The sequence below is a fragment of the Stegostoma tigrinum genome, chromosome 28 (assembly GCF_030684315.1).
Source record: "Stegostoma tigrinum isolate sSteTig4 chromosome 28, sSteTig4.hap1, whole genome shotgun sequence".
In the NCBI taxonomy this organism is placed as follows: Eukaryota; Metazoa; Chordata; class Chondrichthyes; order Orectolobiformes; family Stegostomatidae; genus Stegostoma; species Stegostoma tigrinum.
The window spans coordinates 29,746,050-29,766,023 of NC_081381.1; the positions used below are offsets into that span (position 1 = coordinate 29,746,050).

Consider the following 19,974-nt stretch of genomic DNA (forward strand, 5'->3'; position numbering starts at 1 on the left):
GGCACCTCAAGCCTGCTCTATCAATCACTCCCAGCACTGGTCTTAACTCTACCTAGCACCCACTCCCTGTGTCCCTGACTTTCTTGAAAGAACAAAACTATCTCAGCTTCAATATATTCAGCAATGGGACATCCAGAAACTCCTGGAGTACAGAGTTCCAAAGATCATTGCCCTCTGAGGGAGGAAATTTCTCCTCCACTCAGTAATATACTCACCCACTCACTTCCAGATTCTCAAAGCCTGTTCACCATGGATAAGGCACAAGTCAGGAATGTGATGGAATACTCTTTTATTTGGGGGTGGCACGGTGGCTCAGTGGTTAATGCTGCTGTCTCACAGTGCCAGGTTTTCTGGTTCAATTCCACCCTCAGGTGACTCTCTGTGTGGTGTTCGCACATTCTCCCTGTGTCTGTGCAGGTTGGGTGGATTGCCCATAGTGTTCAGGAATGTGTGGGTTAGGTGAATTAGCCATGGTAAAGACCCCAAATGGGGTTATGGGTGGGAGGCTCTTTGAAGGGTCACTGCAGACTCAATGGGCTGAATGGTTTCCTTCTGCCTGATAGGGATTCTAATAAAACAGCATCCTCTTGTCCTGAGACTGTGTCCCTAGGTTACAACCATTCTATCAACAACAACCCCTCAGAACCTGCCATGTTAGGCTCCTTCAAAATCTTCAATAAGATCACTTCTCGTTCTTCTAAATTCCAGACAACACAGACCCAATTTAATCAGCTTCCCATCACAGGACGATCTGCCAGTTCTATACTTCCCCAACTGACCTTCTGGAAAACAGTGCCTTCAAAACCTGTCTCCTAATGTTCCTGTTACATTAAATACCTTCAGGAGAATGAATTTCATTCTGTTAGTCAATCTGTAAATATTGCAAAAGAAACCTTGCCAAGAACTAAGACAGTGCAGAAGCTAATAGCTGGCAGACTGTAATCGTACTGAGCTTGAGTCCTTACGTATTCCGTTGGCAGAGGGACTCGATGCAAATGAGCACTCGGACATTATCCCTTGGACGAAGCGGTCCTTTGCTCTTCATTTCACTGTGATCTAGGGTGGTGAGAAGGAACAATCCATGAACGATGAAGATCACTTCAAATTAGCTACAATATAAATAAGAAGATCCTTTGAATTTTTTTTAATGACAATGGAACAGCTCAGTAGCTCAATTTGAAGAACATGTTTTCTGCTCTTTTTCCATTTGCAAAGGAAGAAATCACAATATAAATAACATCCCTTGCTTGATCTAAACTAGTGGTGGGAGACTATGAGTCTCCTGCAATTATCTTTCATTAACATTGTCAACCAGATTCCATTAGATGCTGTCTCTATCCTGTAGACTAGCAGACTGCTCCAAGATCTCTATCAGTGTTCTTCAATGGTAGGGAATAAAAAAAGCAATGCAGGGGAGGGACTCACCCTCTGATCTTCTCTTTCCTTGAAGGAATTTGCCTTGTCTTTGCCTGATACCTGCTCGTGAGAGCCGAACAAGCCCTGAGGACCTGACTCACGCAGCATCTTAACTCAAGCACTTGTTCCCATTCACAGAAACAAATATCATTCAACCACTTGCTCTCTCAAAAGTCGATTTATTTCACCCCTTTATACTTTCCTACACTGTCTGCCTCTCTGGCTATCCATTCTAGATGTTCACTACTGTATGTCAGTCAAATCTTCACTGGAATTTGCAGCTTTCCTCTTCAGTCATTGTCCCCTGCTCTGGATCTTGAAGCAACCCAGGGGCTTTAAGTTCTTTGGTCTCTTAAGAACCTGGAATTCTAGAATGAAAGGGAATCAGTTACTTTCAACATTTATTGAGGGTTCTGACTTTGACTGCTCACATTGAATAAGCAGGTAACTGGGGCAAATGTGCAACAAAGCCCTACAGATAGTGGATAACAAGGTGTGGAACTGGATGAACACAGCAGGCCAAGCAGCATCAGAGGAGCAGGAAGGCTGACGTTTCGGGTCTGGACTCTTCTTCAGAAAATACAGAATTTTTCTGACAAAGGGTCCAGACCCGAAACGTCAGCCTTCCTGCTCCTCTGATGCTGCTTGGCCTGCTGTGTTCATCCAGCTCCACACCTTGTTATCTCAGATTCTCCAGCATCTGCAGTTCCTACTATCTCTACTGATAGTGGCACCAGTTCTAGTCGCCTTCATGAAACAACAGGCAGGCAACTGCACCATGAGCTCTGGCCCCTCAAAGATAAAGCATTAAGCAGTTTGAGAGTCAAGTTTCCAGACAGCATTCAATGATGCTGCCTCTCTGGGTAGCCTATTACATGTGTTTACGAATCATTGCATATCTCCCTTCATACGTTATAACTCTTAACACTTATCTGCCGTTCCCAGTTGGACAATTAAGCATGCAGAGAATGAAAAGCATCGCATTATTCTCAAAGCTACAGGCAGAGCAAATTCATCCCTGCATACCACTGGTGAGTCTTTTCTTTCGGAGTCTGAAATTTCTTCATATCATGCAGATATGTGACATGAAGGTTCAGGTTTGTTGCCGTATTCTGCTCTGCATCCAATCCTGAATCTCTTTGATTTTTCACAAAACTCCAAATGTGCTTCTATCCTCACATATACAGGATATCTATTCTAGGATATGTATTCTATCCCACTGACTATAAATATCAAGGTATGGTTGGTTTTCCATGCTGCCTCATGCGAAGCCACGCAATGAGCTATCCCTTAATCGGGGGTTACCCTTGGGCAGCTGTCAAGCTGGTTAGGGGTGATTGCTCCTGCTTATTCTCTCTCCCTTGCAATTCTCAATATTTTACCATGATCAGCGTAAGGGCTTAAGATTCTTTAGCAATTGGTTTGCTTGTTCCCCATTATTTGAATCTACTCAAACCCATTTCATGTCAACTACAAACTTGTTAAAAAGATATGTATTTTTCTCTCCAAGCAGTTTCCACTCAGGTTATGACATTCTCAGACAACTGTCCTAGTGCCCCCTGCTCATCATTGCAGCTCCTTTCACAACCATCCTTCTGGTTATGTTAATCAATCTGATTACATGCACCAAGAGCAGCTGGGACTTGAACATGGGTCTCCTGGTTCAGAGGTAGAGACACCAGCACTGTACCATGAGGTGCCCTATAAACAAGTTCCATCATCTGTCATGGTGGGATTCAAGCCCATGTCCCCAGAACACTGGTTACAGGCTCTGGATTATTGGCATTACCACTATGCTGCCACTCGCCCTTAAAGTATTTTGAAATTGTTACAGTTAGACATGTTGTGACATATTTCGAGCATATTTGGGACTTGAACTGGAACTTTTGTGCTGAGAGGTAGGGACCCCACCACTGTGCCACAAGAATTCTACAGCCAACCTTATGTCCTGTAGTCACTTCTCAATCCACTTTAGTCTCTGGACACACCTTTATTCTCACACACCAATCATCCCCGTCACAACGTGAAATGTTTGTAACATTGAAATAGTTGACAGCAAGGCCCACCATCCTCAGAGAATTCCAGTAAATTGCCAGACAACGCCTGAGTTTGTTTTGATGCTTCCTGGCCGATTGTTTCAACTCTTCATGCCATAGATCTCTCTGACAGCTCAATTCTAGTCTGATCGTTTGAAAGATTACAACTCTCGTAGTATCATAATCTAACTGAGTGTTCAACAACACGGCCAGACAAGTTAACAGTAAGTATTATTTTCTGGGAATGAACTATCTTATCCTACATCAGGTTTTGCAAGCGACAGTGAAGCACATCAGTGGATAAAAAGAATGACTTTATGATTTTGGGAATTTCAAACTGCCACTGAGCCTACTGCTTAACACTGTTGTGGGGAGATACAGCCCAAAGAACTTTAAATGATTTTTCTCTGTCAGCTGGCAGTCAGAAGAGATCCAGGGATTTGTAAGAAGTCTATGGGAGCCTTTTGCCTTGTAGGAAATGAACATTAGTGTTCAATGCTTCAGTTTATGTTAGGTGTAAGTGTAGAAGTGTCTTTGACAGGACAGGTAAAGGTTCCCATTGTGCAGGATGTGAGGCCTACTGAAGAGGATGTGACAATGATGCTGACTGGAGAAGACCAGTTATCAGTAAATCTGGGAAATACAATATGTCTAATATTTGGGAGGCTCTTCTTTAAGGAGTCACTCAGAAAATTCACACATTACATAATGTTACATTGTTCTGTTGGTTTAGCACCCAAGCACTCTTTCAGGTGAGGAGAAACAAGAATAAATCCCACCCCACACCCGGCAGCTTGATGGAGTTAGTAACCTGGTTTGCTCATCGATCATTTGTACTTCTTCTTCATTGCAGTACCAGACCTGCCCCTGACTCTGATCCATCCCAACTAAAAAAGTGAACAAGCACCCTCCTTCTATTGCCCACCATCTAGCTTCGTACCGACACTTGCTTGCACTACAACTCTACTCAGTACCATGATGTTGAGCTTTAACCAGTTCCTCCAGGGATGCTTGTAAGCCTCCTGCCTCATTGCAGTAGGATTCATTCTTTCCCAAGGGATGGCACCTTTAACAAAGCCAATATCAATCCGTATCAATCATCAATTTCCAGCACGCATCGTCAGATTTTGGGAATTGCCATTGTTTCCTTGGAAGCTGTCCACAGGAAAACCTTCCTGCTGTTTGGGTATTACGGTGGCTCAGTGGTTAGTGTTGCAGCCTCACAGCACCAGGGACCTAGGGTTCAACTGCACCTCGGGTAACTATCTGCATGGAGTTTTTACATTCTCCCTGTGTCTGCGCAGGTTTCCTCTGGGTGCTCTGGTTTCCTCTCACAGTCCAAAGATGTGTAGGTTAAGTAGATTAGTCGTGGGAAATGCAGGGATAGGGGTATGGGTCTGGGTGGGCTACTCTTTGGAGGGTTGGTGTGACTCAATGGCTGAATGGCGTGCTTCCATACTGGTAGGGATTCTGTTTCCTTTGTAGTTCACAGATCTCCTTTCTCTCTCATGGGGCTTTAACAGCCCTCTTTAATACTACTGCTGCACTCAGAGAACAATCCATCTTCCTCCTAACTACCTGGCTGAGATCAATAGAGAGTGCCCAATGTAACTTAACCCCTAAGTGAAGCTCTGGGGAGAGGATTCTTCTTGACCTTTTGTCATTTCCTGCCCAAAAGCAGATCTGAGCCACAACACCGTGACCTCCACCATGGGTAGGGGAAGGAGACAGGTCCCAAACTCATCCTGGCCAAGCAGGGTCCGTACCCAAGGGTCTGCAGTGTTGTGACAATGTTGACTTTTCCAGGCTGGCTGTTCGCTGGACCTCTGCTTAGTGCTGGTAGACTTTTCATTCCATCACATGGCTGACCTGGAATCTCACTTGCTCTTCCCATCTTCCTGTGGAGTGTGTTCCAAGGTTTGACAGATTGATACACATTGGCTGTGGTTATGGACTCACATTCCTTGGCCAACAAGTCTTGGAATGGGATTTGGACCCAAAGCTTCTGGCTCAGAGGCAGGGACATTACCCGCTCCATCACATGGCCTCCTCTCTGAAAGCATCAACAGCCCTGAAAATTCTGATGGTATCATACATTTCCTGGCAAACTGTTTATCTCTTTATCAGAGTTAAATTAGATGGTGCTTTGAACTGTATTCTATACAGCACATTGGCAGAATTTTATCAGTTAGCAGTAATATCTGGCTTTAATTCTTTACTCTGGTCCAATTGGTTGAATCAAGCTTTTCAAAAGCTTCACTTGATAATGGTTCAGACATAATCAACAAAGAACCAAGTACTAATAAGCGGCATCTTCAGAATTTCCTGAATCATGTCACATTCAGATGGATTACTCTTAAAGCAGAGTTACTGCTGTCACTACTTAAGGCAACTATATTTCTGTTTCCCTATTGAATATGCATCCAATGTGAAAATATCGAGCTCTGAGTGGCCACTTACCGATGTGTACATTGGCAGAAAACTGGTAGATGCCGGTTATTGGTGCTGTAAATCTCCCAGTCGACACATTCATTCCAGATCCTCTCAGGAATGCACCTTTTGCAAGTGGCTATAGTAAAACAAACATGTTTTTGTAAGGATGTTAAATGAAACCAATGCAAAAAATCATTGGCTCTAAATCACTGTACGTACACTGAAATAGCAGCAAATGCTTGGCACCTTCTGATGTCTGGTATTTTAATGAGATTTATTTGAAAATAGGTTAGTGGCTCTATTGTGGCTGGTAAAAGAATGTCATAAGAAATTATTAAGTAGCTTCTAATTTTGCCAACAGTAATTTCTAAGCTTTGCTCTACTTTGCTTGATATTTGCAGTTAAGCACAAATACATTTTTTATCCATCTGTAACTGCATCAAGATATAACAATATTTTCCATTTAATATCTTCTTGTTTTACACAAGCACTGCACCGCCCATTTAAATGGTGCAGCTACAAGGCCAAGTTGCAGGCTGGGAGTTGTGTCATGAGTAACTTATCTCGTAACCCCCAAAAGCCAGCCCACCATTTGCAAGGAGCAAGACAGGAGTGTGATAAACATCTCTCTACTTTCCCAGATGAGGAACTCTCGAAAAGTTCAACATCAAAGACAAAATAGTCTATGTGACAGGCATCCCATTCAGGCAACAGTGTGTACCACTTACAATATACACCGCAATAACTCACCAAGGCTCCTGTGACAGTACCTTCCAAACCAGCGATTGTTTTTGTCTCACGGTCAGTATATTTTACAAGTCTGCCTCATGATATCATCAATGTATCATGGGATGTGAGCTGAGGAATATAAAGCTCTCATATTCCACCTGGGGTGACGTGAACATGCTACTGGAAGCATGATGTTCCATTGCAATCTAACAGTTTATAGCCCAGACACTTGTGTGCCTGTGAATGTGATGTTTAATAGCTCCAATAAATGTCTGTTTGATTTGTCAATACCACAATATGCACACCAAGCTTATGTAATAGGAGATAACATAAGTATCACTGCATTGGGTAAAGTATCTTGTTGGAGACAAAATCGCATCATGGTTAGCAGCAGTGGCCATTTGTAAAGTAGACTCTTTGTGGTAGATATTGAAAAAACTAATTGAAGGCCAATGGGACAAGTGAAATCAAAGAACTTGGATAATCAACAGCATTAGTTTCTGTCAGTACAAATATCTGTATATCTCTGTAGATAGGTCTCTGACTTAGAGGACAGAGCTAATTTCTTTTTTGATTATAATATAAGTTCTTTCAAGATACAATACATTTCTAAGGGTGCTACGTGAAAATAAGCCTTAAGTTACAAGGCTGCAGATGTATTTGATGCTCTAGCTTTCTCTCTCTCATGGTACTGCTGGTCTGATTTAACAAAAAGCAGCAGTTAAATGGTCCTGGAACATAGCTCCAAAGCTCCATGATACAGATTTAAAACATTTAAAATGTGGTTTTCTATGAATCTTACTTCTGTCCAGACCTTGATCAATTCTGCCATTTTCGCTCTCCAAGTTGGCACAAAGATAGTAAAAGTCCATGTGATGTCATTACTCCTTATTTGGAGCAATTGCCACCTACAGGCAGAAGCCTGTAACTACAAGCATTCCAATCTCCAACAGCCTACAGATCTTGAAGCAAAACTTATAAAAGGACCAAGTCTAGAAGAACCATGGCTTTTATTTACACTGATAATAAAGTCAGGGACATATAGCTCAAGGAGGGCAGCACAATGCTTATAAGGCGGAATCATGGATAACAGAAACTTCCAAAGGAATTGAACAGTATCCTGCACTATTTTGACTAAATTACAATTTTTCAAACAATATACGCATTTCTAATTTAGAGATTAAGCAAAGGCTGATCAAGAAAAGAGCTCTGAAGTTCTTGCTTGGCATGGAGGGTTTTCACTTAATCAGCATATCTGGTCTTTCCATGGATATTCAGAAAGATCCATAAATGATCTATAAAGAGAAGCTTGAAGTAATCAATAACTTTAAGATTAACTGACTCCAACTCACATCATACAAACAGCACCCCCAAGAGCCTATTGATCAATTTATCAGAAGATGCCGCAGCAAATGGCATGATTCTGCCTTATCCTGTCACCTTATGCTTCCATCTACCCACGATCCCTCATACCTTCATGCCAATCTACTGCTCTCTATTTATCTTGCACAGCCTCTCTGGCTTCCATGCCAACTTATTTCACTGTAGCCACCCCACTTGCCTCTTGACAGCTGATATGCCAACTTAGTTCCAACTCATGCCAACTCATGCCTTCCAACTACCACCTTTTATACCATCTCCATGAAAACTCAGCCAATCTCCAGAATGGGCAGATCTCAGGGGCCATAAAAGACATAATAAATAAAGTTTAAATGTCTACTACAGTAGTCAATATTTTAACACAAAAACATTCACTATATTAAAACTCCTTCAACTACTTGACCTTTTATAAAAGCCAACACCTCATTGAGGTACTTAATAGTATTATTTAAAAAAAAACATTTGTATTAATAGCCCCACATCAAAGATATAATAATGATTTGGAGCTACAAGTCAAATGGTGAACTGACAGAGGCCACACTATGATAATGTTGGTTTGTGAAATCAGTCATACAGCATTAATGATCAGGCTTACCCTCAGGTTTATATCATAAAATAATGTAAATCAATAAGTACTTTTTTCTAATTTAAAGGGCAGGAAATCCGGACACCTTGACGGTTCCAATGGTATTTTAATGTCCAGAAACTGTCAATACATCTCTCATCAGGTCATTTTCACCTCTAATATAAGCTACCATATTTGTTTACATTGTTGTTAACAAGTAAACTGTATACAGATAGCATAATTAACATACCCACAGTACTCCATTATCAGGTATTGATAAGATTGGAGTGACTGGGCTTGTATACACTTGAGTTTAGAAGGATGAGAGGGGATCTGATTGAGATGTATAAGATTATTAAGGAATTGGACACTCTGGAAGCAGGAAGTATGTTTCCGCTGATGGGTGAGTCCAGAACCAGAGGACACAGTTTAAAAATAAGGGGTAGGCCATTTAGAACAGAGTTGAGGAAAAACGTCTTCACCCAGAGAGTGGTGGATATATGGAATGCTCTGCCCCAGAAGGCAGTGGAGGCCAACTCTCTGGACACTTTCAAGAAAGAGATGGATAGTAGAATCAAGGGTTATGGGGATAAGGCAGGAACAGGATACTGATTGTGGATGATCAGCCATGATCATAATGAATGGTGGTGCTGACTCGAAGGGCTGAATGGCCTACTCCTGCACCTATTGTCTATTGTATAATGAAAATGTATGATTTATATATAAATAGCATATTTTAGCATGCATGTTTCAAACTAGTGGCATATGGGTGCTGGTTCCTTTAAAAATAACAAGGCCAGATCGTCCTTCTGAAACTGTCGCATGTTAAAGAGCAGGTGACTGCAAGACTCTAGGAGTTTTTTTTGGAAGATACTTTATTTATACTGTGTGTTTACGACAGGGAGAAAACATTAGCTTGCTTTGGGTTTGCAATAATCAAGGATTGATTTTAGTTCAGAAAACTCAGAGATGATCAGAAATGGAAGCTTTTAGGGCAGTTTTGGAGGTGACCTAAGGGGATCAAAAGCAAATAATTTTCCCTCCTGGAAAGAAGGACAATTCTCAGAAAGCGTAATCACCTTAGAGCAAACGTTTAGCTTGTAAAACTCCCAGACCAGATGCATTTGGTTACAAATTGGCAGACCATAAAACACTGACGAAGTTTAATCTTTAAGTTTTATGAGTATTCCATTTAAGAGAATTACACAGCTCACAGGATAGAACTGGGAAGAGACAGTGAAGTCGAACCTAAAGATTAGATATAGAAGAGTAAGTAGAAGAATACCTCAATTTGGAACACTGTGGCTCTTGGTGAATAGATGAGACTTTGTTTTGCTCTGTGTTTTAAGATTGTTCCAATTGTGTTCTATATTTAGAAAGCAGTGTTTGTTTTTTTTCTTTTATGTGATTAAGATTTTCTTTACTGTTAAAGGAAATCTGCAGCCTTAATGGACTGTTTTAGTGAATGACTGCTATATTAAATAATTAAAGGTGCAGGACTTATCAAACCAGCTTTCATTCTGAGTTCTGACTTCATAGTATCCCTGCAGTGCAGATAGAGTGCATTCGGCCCATCAAGTTTTCACCAACCCTCCAAACAGCATCTCACCCTATCCCTGTAATCCCACATTTAATTTAGTTAATCCACTCAGCCTGCACATTCCTGAGCGCTATGGGCAATTTAACATGGCCATTCCATCTAACCTGCACATCTTTGGACTGTGGGAGGAAACCAGAGCACGGAAAATGTGTAAAACACACACACACACACACACACACACACACACACACACACACACACACACACACAGTCACCCAAAGCCAGAGTCGAACTTGGGTCCCTGGCACAGTGAGGCAGCAGTGGCCAGCACTGCCCAGGATTTGCCCAGTAGTACCATCTTCTGTCAAATAACATGGGTCTTTTGAAGCCACTCACCATTATATAAGCTGTGAATGTAGGAAGTCACCCTTCATCACTGTTACCTTCTCAGGTTAGCATTAGCTCGTGCTTCTATTCAAAGCAGAATGCAGTCTAACCACAATGTTGTGTGACCATTCTCTTCCCTCTTGCAGTCTCTTTGCAAAGTGCTTTAATGTCTTTGATTTGCTTACGGTTCAGCTTTCAACTCAATGCAGTTACAAATTACTGGCTTTTCCCTGAAGTTTACAGGATAGTTTAATTTTCTCTGTCAGCCTTGGTTCCAACGTGAATGATTCACAGAATGAATTGTTGTTTACATCTCCAAACTGTGGTCTTCCTTTTTCAATTAACAATTGAACCAGTTTCACAAACATCTGACAGCCAGATGAGCTGCAGCTAATGCAGCCATTTTACGATTAACTCTACCCTAACCCTGCATAGGCCAGAAAACATAGAAGGTCATTTCCCAGCAGAGGACCTCAACACCTGAAACTGCAAATGCTGCACAATATTTTCCAACTTCTGAAATAGCTGGTTCAAAAAGTGAGCACACTAATTTTCAACGTGCTTTAGTGAGGGAGATAATGCACCAGGAGAAAAGCTTAGATCAGGCCAAACAAAGACAATTATATTGACTGACTGGACAATGTTGTAAAGCTCCAGCAACCCATTGCTCAACTTTATGACAACCTAGAAAACTTCAAGAGGTCGGTTTGCTGTGTGCCTGCTGTGATTCAGCTGGTAGTGTTCTTGCTTCTGAGTCACAAAGTCCTGGATTCACCTCCCGTTCCAGGGCCTGAGCATAAAGATCAAGGCTGTTACCCCAATGCAGTACTGAGGGAATGCTACAGCTCTGGAGGAGTTGGCTTTTCAAAGAAGTATTGAACTAAGGCCCCTGACAAGTAGTTGAAAAATCTCCCATGGCATTGTATAGAACAGTACAGCACAGGAATTGGCCTTTCGGCCTATAATGTTGTGCCAAACGTGACACCAAATTAAACTAATCCCTTCTGCCCACCCTTAATCCATATCCCTCCATTCCTTGCACATTTTCTAAAAGTCCCTACTGTATTTGTCTCCACCACCCCCACCCCTGGCAGCGCTTTCCATGTTCCTAACATTCTTTGGATTAAAGATTTGCCCCTCATATCCTTTAAGCTTTCCGTGCTCACCTTAAATGCATGCACAGAGGAAGCAGATGGGAATTCTCCCTGGTGGCCTGTCTGATGTTTAATTCTCCATCAGAGGCAATGGGTGGTCATTATCACAATGGCGTGCGTGGAATCTTGTTGCGCAGGAACTAGCTACTGTATTTCCAAGAGCCCTTCACCAGTCTAACATTTCAATGGCTGATAAAGGTCCTTTGTAAATGGAAGCTTTTACTTTATTTTAGGAGTACGACTAAATAAGGATTGTGACATAAAAGTTAGAGACGGCAGTAACTTGATATGAGTCCCTTTAAAATTCTGTTACCAGCAAAATGGGCAATTGTTGATAACCACTTGTGCCTGTGCTATTATCTGTTCAACTTTGTGGATTTCAATTTTTCATCATTTCCTTCATGACTGAGACTCCACAGTGAGATGACACAGAAGGTCTGTTCCTAAAAAAATGCAACATATCTGCTGCATAACAATTTGCGATGTTTGTATGTTCCAGTTCCGCTTGGTTTCTGCCACTGCAATTCGATTCCAGTGAGGTTTCACTCCGTCACAACACAAGTCTGGCTAACAACACAATATCAACATCACCAAAGGGGAAAAAACACAGTAAAACTAGAGAAAACAATAAAATATAGCACAGAAAGAGGCCCTTTGGCCAACCAAGCCTGTGCCAATTCCTGATCCTTATTTCAACCTGCTACTTTACTGCCCATGCATGTTTTTTATCCCAAGAATGAGACAAATTGAAATGTCTCATGATATATACTTCAAGATGGATGCCCAGTATGACCAATACATTCCAAGTATTAAATAAAAACTGAAAGTAATGTGGATGCTGTAAATTGGAAACATAAACAGAAATTGCTGGAAAAATTCAGCAGGTCTGGCAGCATCTGTGGAGGGAAATCAGAGTTAACATTTCAGATCGAGTTCTGAGGAAGGGTCATTCGATCTGAAATGTTAACTCTGACTTCTCTTCATCGATGCTGACAGACCTGCTGAGCTTTTCCAGCAATTTGTTTTTATTGAATTCCAAATATTAATGGTTCATTTTTATTGCTTATTCCTTCTGAGCAATGACGTTAGAAGTCTCAGACATTGGCCCTGAATAAAACTTATTGAAAACATTTGTTCATTGGTTGGCATCTGTCTCTCTCCAGTCTCTGGTAGTGCATTCGCCTTAATCAGCTCATTTCCTTCATGACTGAGACTCCACAGTGAGATGACACAAAAGGTCTGTTCCTAAAAAAATGCAGCATATCTGCTGCATAACAATTTGCGATGTTTGTATGTTCCAGTTCCGCTTGGTTTCTGCCACTGCAATTCGATTCCAGTGAGGTTTCACTCCGTCACAACTGCTGGGCATCGTCAAAAAGTTAACATATTCTAACGCACTTTGCTTCACAAAGTGCCTACTGCTGAAAGCTGAAGAATGAAGCGGCTGTGTAGATGCAGCCTGAGGCAAAAATGTATTACTTCCCATCGTGGGCCTACCGCAGATTCACAGACAAAATTTCCTTCCTGTTAAGAAAGGTGTGGAAGGCCCCTGCATCTACAGAAAATCCAGCTACAAAGAATTCCCTACAGTGTGAAAGCAGGCTATTCAGCCCATATCAACCTGCTGAAGAGCATCGCATCCCAGACCCACTTCCCTACCCTATAACTCTGCATTTCCCATGGCTATTCCAGCTAACCTACACATCCCTGGACATTATAGGCAATTTAGCATGACTAATCCACCTAACCTGTCCATTCCTGTGGGCTGTGGGAGGAAACCAGAGTACCCAGAGGAAACCCACGCAGGCACAGGGAGAACGTGCAAACTCCACACAGACAGCCACCAGCAGTTGGAATTGAATCCAGGTGCCTGGTACTGTGAGGCAGCAGTGCTAACCACTGAGCCATGGTATTGCTCTCTATAAACATTGGGTGTAAACATTAGGTGTCATCTATAAATGTTGGGTGTAACAATCTATTAACAGTACTCAGACAAATGTTCAAATTAGTTTTCCCTTCATTAGCCTATTTCTTGTATGAAACAATATTATTTACCCCCAAGCTCTCCCAATTCTTTTGCTCCTCCACAAGCATCTCTTCTGATCACAATGTGATAACGTAATCATTCGCTCTGCCTACAATCGCACATTCACCAGGCCCTTCCGTGCTCTGTGTTCTGCTGTGACCTGATTGCGACTAGAGTGTACAGCTTTGCTAAGTGCTTTTGCACTGAAAGGTTTTACTTCTGCGCAGCTCCCTGCTAAGCCCCTTCTCGTGAGCACATCATCAAAAGCTGCCTCACAGCTCTGCACTACCCTATAGACAGCTACACACTAACTTACACCTACTTTTTCTGTTGTGTTCAGCTTTTCCTACAGAAATGGAGGTGACATCCAAGTCCTACCACTGCTGGACGAATTGCCGGGGATGAAAAATGCAGATGGAAGACTCAGCGATTTGCTGGTAGTAGATCTACAAGTGTTTGATTACTCCTGTTACCTTTTCTCCCTTCTCAAGCTACCAAACAGACTATGTGACAGCCTGTTGCTACACTGACCTGCCACTCATCTGCTATTGCTTCCCTTTAGCTTCATGTGCTAACAACTGTACATCTGCCCTGTGCAAAGGAAAGAAATCTCCAAAAATAATGGACCAACACCCACTCTGGCACTTGCAGAACATTAAACCTCAGCCCACATGCTATCATTACTGGGTGATGCACTCATCATAAGTGAACAGGACACAGATATACAGGGCAGCCCAGGGCACAGTTCGCTAGAAGGCAATCTCACATTCTATTTGTACTGAAGGATTTCACAAATGTGTGTTTGGGATGTCCAGCCTTTCTGTGGGCTAACCATTGGTAAATGCACAGCTGTCCGACCAAGGAGCTTCCGCAACTTGCAGGGGGTCCCTTAACAACTTGCATTCACTTCTACACGTGATATCGCCTTAAAGTCGAACAATAAGTGGAAACTTCCTCAGTGGGAAAACTGCAGTTTGGGAGTCCCTTGTAGCAGTCTCTGGAAGCAGTAGTGGCATCTTGAACGGATACTCATACTGGCACCACTCTGGGCATGTCTTTCGTCTTGGACAGGATGTGTAATCCATATGACTAGAGACGTGAGTACATCACAGATCTTCTCGAGTCTGCTTTCACTGCAGATCAGTGAAGTACTGAGTAGCAATCCCATGGCAGTGGATATCACATGATGGGAGTGCCACATACTGCACTGGCTCAAGACGACATGCTCAGCCCTTCAACCTAGCCTGTCCTGCTGCCATCACGCCAACTGTGCCAGACTGCACCGCCAATGGACTTAGTGGAATAATTAAATATAAAAGAAGAAAAATCTGCCTTGTTGTCCTAATTCTAACAATGTACAGTACAAGTAAGGTTTATCAAAATCATTAATTGCTGGAAAAGCTCAGCAGATCTGGCAACATCTGTGCCGAGAAATCAGAGTGAACACTTTGGATCGAGTCATTAACTCTGATTTCTCTCCACAGATGCTGCCAGACTTACTGAGCTTTTTCAGCAATCTGTTTTTGTTCCTGATTTACAGCATCCGCAGTTCTTTCGGAATATATTAATCAATATCATGACTGGTACTGAAAGCATACTGCTTAAAAATGTGTTTATTCTTGTTTGGTCAAGCTTGCAGTGTCTTTCTAAGCATCCAATTGGAGACTGGGTAGAAAATTATACATTACTTTACAAAAATCATATCACATTACATGTGCCTAGCATCAGAATGGTATAATTTTCTCGGCATCGTAATTGCTTTGACACATTTCTGTACTATTTACTAACGGCTGGAGATCAGCATGTCAATCCCTGGGGACAATAGAAGGCAGGTTCATACCAGACTTCCAGCAGATCCCATTACCTTGACCAACACAGTGTAATTGAGTTGCCTTTCACAGTGAAGTGCAATATGATCGAGTGAAACCCAGTTATTATCATACCATTTTATTTCATAATCTGCTCATTAACAACTTCAAAACGTGAAACCATTTAATCTTCCACTGCATACTTAGAATTCACTTTGATTTAGATTACAAAAGTTCCTCTTTAATGTGAAGACTTCTCTAAGTGATAACAAGTTAGCCAAGCAACAAACCTGATTACATGAAATCCTTTTCCATGTAACCATATGAATGCCCTGACATTAACTTCATTCATTGCCATGGGGATAGCTCAGATTATTGCTTTAATCCCTTAATTTGACAATACCTATATCTCTTCGGCAAAGACTTTCTCAATTCCCTATGTAGTTGTTCAAATTCCATTTCAACTCTTTCCCAAAACGCCACACATAGCCCAGGCTCGTAGACTGCCTTCCCTGAAGGACATTTGTAAAGCAGACGGGCTTGAAGAGCGACAAATGATAGCTGTTCACAGAGACTAGCTTTCAATTCCAGATTGTGAAATTCAATTCAAATCCCTTCACCTGCAGTGAAACCCCTCCCTCACCACATTGGATAGTCTGGAGATTGCATCACTACATCATCATCCTTCTGTCAACTCACCAATGTAGCATATCGCTGGTTTGTTTAAGGGTAAGATTGTGTTTTCTTACCCAATTAATATATCTGAATAGTTTCTTGGTCCATGGGATTTTATTTGAACTTTCTTGCATCTAGAACATTTAGTTCTTTGATTCCATGATATAAATGTATTGAAATATAAAATTCTAAAAGGGCAGTGCAGACTAGATACAGGCTGGATCTTTTCTTTGATTGGGAAGTCTAGGACCAGGGGACAGGGTCTCAGCATTCAGGGTTGGCCATTTAAGACTGAGGCAAGGAAAGCAATTCTTCACTCAAAGGGTACTGAAACTGCAGAATTCTCTACCACAGAAAGTCAAAGAGGCCTAGTCACTGAATATATTCATTAGAGAGATAGATACATTTTTAGATTAGAAAGGCATCAAGGACTATGGGGAGAAAGTGGGAATATGGCATTGAGATGAAGGGTTATCCTGAATGGTGCAGCCAGCTCGAAGGGCTGAATGGCCTATGTCTGCTCCAAGTTTCAATTCTTCTAAGCAATATCTAAATAATTGGCTTTAAGCTTTCTTACCGCCTGGAAGTTCTGAAGCTCTAAGAGGGTCCTCTTGTCCACAATAACTATCCCCTTCAGTTTGCAGTGAAAAGCTTCCTCTACTCTTTTGTATGGACGGATGTCTTCAAACGGGAGAGGAGGTGGTGGACTGAAACTAGGATGGATCTCTGTCAGAACAGCTGCCCGTCTCTCTGCTGCCTCTGAGAAGATAAGCAAAAATACTGAACTATGAATGTCGACAAAATTACCTGAACAGACCAAGAAGGAGTGTTGACTAAAGCACTGCATGATTTGTTTGATCCCCTGCCTGATCCTGGAGAGGTATGGCATTCACCACATCAACGTCCATGTTATAAAGTGGTTTCCAATGTTATTATTTTGATGCCACAAACAACAGAAAGGGATAATTAACAATTTCAAAACACAGATAACTATAATGGTGCAATGGTAGGATTGGATCTTGTCCTTTACTTGTCTCTGGGAGTGTGATAGGTTGGCATTTTGCTCTAGAGTTACATTATCACCAGTCACAACAAACTCAGTAAACACTCTGTTCATGGTAAAACCTCCTTTAACTCAAATGCCCTAGAGAAATACTATTATTGATTCGAAGTAAAACCCTTCCTCACCAAAAGCAAATGATCCAAAAGGTATGACTGTTGACGTTTGTTGACTGCGTTTGGTTTTAGACGGTTTGTAGGTTTGGTTTTGTTGCACTTAGTTCATTCAAGTGTTTTTTTCTTTAATCCTTGCAGAAGCAGGCCATTCAGCCCCTCAAGTCCATACGGTCCCTCTGAACAGCAGCTCACCCAGACTCACCACCACCACCCCCCGTCTTATCTCTGAGGCCTTGTTTTGTTCCCTCTTCATTTGTTGGCTGGAAAGGACCTGTGACCTGCAGTAAATCGAGTGGCCGAGGAAATCAGTGACCATGGGGTCCAGAGTTCCAGAGCTGGGGGAAGGTCCCAGAGAAGGAAAAGGCATACCAGGGAAAAAGGAAGCCAGGTTTTACGTCTCATCTCCAAAGGAGCATACAACAGCATAAGAAGTAGGAGCTGCAGTGGCCCACATAGCCCTGATTCCATTCAGCGATCACTGTGATTTGCTGAGAGACCAAGACTACCTGGTGCAGCCTTAAATTCAACTCTAGAACGCCTGGTAGAGGGTTCCACAGATGCAAAACTCGCCAAGCAAAGAACTTTCTCTTCATTTCAGTCCTGAACAACCAGTCTCTTAGTGTGGGACCATGCCCATGCGTTCTGCAGCTGGGGTCAATAATCCCTCAGTATCCAAGCTGTGGAATCCTTTCAGAATCTTGTGTGTTTCAATGAAATCACATCTCATTCTTCTAAACTCCAGCAGGTATAGGCCCAATTTACTCAGTATCTCAACATTGCAGGAGGCAGATAGATTTTTTAAAAATATCTGAGAGTCAAGGGATATGAGCAGCTGGCATAAAACAGGAGTTGAAGCCTGGGCCAGGTCAGCCATAATCTTTATAGAATAGTAGGCAGAATTAAGGGGCTGAATGGCCTACTCCTGTTTCTTATCTTCCTATATTCTTACGTAATCCTTTCATCCCTGGAACCAATTTAGTGAACATTCAATATCTTTTCTGAAATATAAACCAAAGCCTGGTTCAATATCCTGGGTAACATCTGGATAAAACTCTGTACAATTGTCGGAAGACTTCATTATTCCGGTCTTCACTTCACCTTGCAATAAAAGCAACCATACCATATGCCTTCCTATTGCCTGCTGTGTTAACTTTCCACACCCCTTGTGTGGTCTCTCTGAGCATTAATGTTCAGAAGTGTCTCTCAAATACCTACGTATTTGCATAACTTATGAAAATATAAATCTACAACTGTGAGTAGAAAAATGTTAAAAATACCTCAATACAGAGTTTATGAATTTAATTCTGTGTTATATATGCTGGTCTATTGATTGATTTCCCTTCAGAAAATGGCTGGAACATAAATAGAAGGTTCAATGGAGGAGTAAGCTAGTTCCCCTCATTTTCTGATCTTCCACTGAGATTTACCCACCCAGATACTCTCAGGCCCCAATCACGTTTTGGGGCTAAATGATTGTTTTATATACACAAATCAAATATATTATGAAAACACATACACACAAACACATCCATTGCATTACCGCTTCAATTCTTCCTTTTACAAAACTGCCTTTTACAAATCCATCCTGACTCGCCCCAATTAGCCTACATTGTTAAAGCTTTCGCTCTCTTCACCCTATATTTAGCTCCAAGTGAGACTAGACCAACTCTCTTAAAATTGCCTGGCTTACATCCTCTACCTTGGATGAAATCAGGTTAATATTAAACAAAAAAGATTTGCACCCTCCTGAGCTTTGGCACAAATCCTGCTTCCAAATTTTTATGAAAATTCAGTGCCTCAGGCATCTCCTCCTAAACCTACTTCCAAATCCTGGACTGTCATTCCAGTCCAGAGACTTCCACCTATAGGAAGGTGATAGTGTAATGGTAATGTCACTGGGCCAGCAACCCAGAACAGCAGGCTAATGTTCAGCGGGACTCTGTGGCAGATGGCAAGGGTTTAAGTTAATTTTTAAAAAAGTATCTAACCTTTAAACAAAAATCTGATGTAATGGCAACCATTGTCGATTGTAAAAACCAACCTGGTTGACTAATGTCCTTTAGGGGAGGAAACTGCCAACCTTACCTGGTCTGGCCTACATGTGACTCTGGGCCCACAGTAATGTGTGGTTGCCTTTTAACTGCCCTCTGAATTAACCTTCACAGCCAATCAGTGCCTCAGGCATCTCCTCCCAAACCTACTTCCAAATTCTGGATGGGCAACAAATGCTGACTTTGCAATGAGGCCCAAGTCGCACAAGAAGGACTGAAGAAGTTCTGAGCTGCCATCACTTGGTTCAACTTCATGAATTGTCTGACAGCTCCATTAGATTATTGCTTCCTTCCCTTCCTCGGCATCGAATGCTTTGGCAATGTGAGGCTCTCGGGCCAGCACAGCCAAGTGTCTAAATGCTGGTTGCGGTAGCAGCTTGAATTTGAATGCTACCCTTGACTATTAGTTCCACCCAGACACTTTAAAAGCCTTGCCACAAGATAGAGAGCAGCGGGACATGGGTGCAAACCTATAATTCTTTGTGGCCAGGTTTTGATTCCAGTTGCGGAGGTGCCAAATATGAAACTTGTGGTTTCCTTTCAGATGGGAAGAGTGAGTCACAGCAGCTGGGCAAACATTGTGCACATAGTAGAAAAC

The 19,974-nt window shown here is 42.0% G+C and overlaps 1 protein-coding gene across 3 annotated transcripts in view; it reads right to left on the minus strand.

Moving 5' to 3' along the window:
* Positions 1-19,974, minus strand: part of c1qtnf12 (C1q and TNF related 12) — an 82,189-nt gene that overhangs the window by 24,060 nt on the left and 38,155 nt on the right. For all 3 annotated transcript variants that reach the window (XM_048561870.2, XM_048561869.2, XM_048561868.2), the window contains 3 exons: positions 16,727-16,908; positions 5,913-6,021; positions 966-1,056 (listed from right to left, as the gene is read on the minus strand). In XM_048561870.2, the coding sequence (XP_048417827.1) occupies positions 966-1,056; positions 5,913-6,021; positions 16,727-16,908 (382 nt within the window). The remainder of the gene's footprint in view (positions 1-965; positions 1,057-5,912; positions 6,022-16,726; positions 16,909-19,974) is intronic.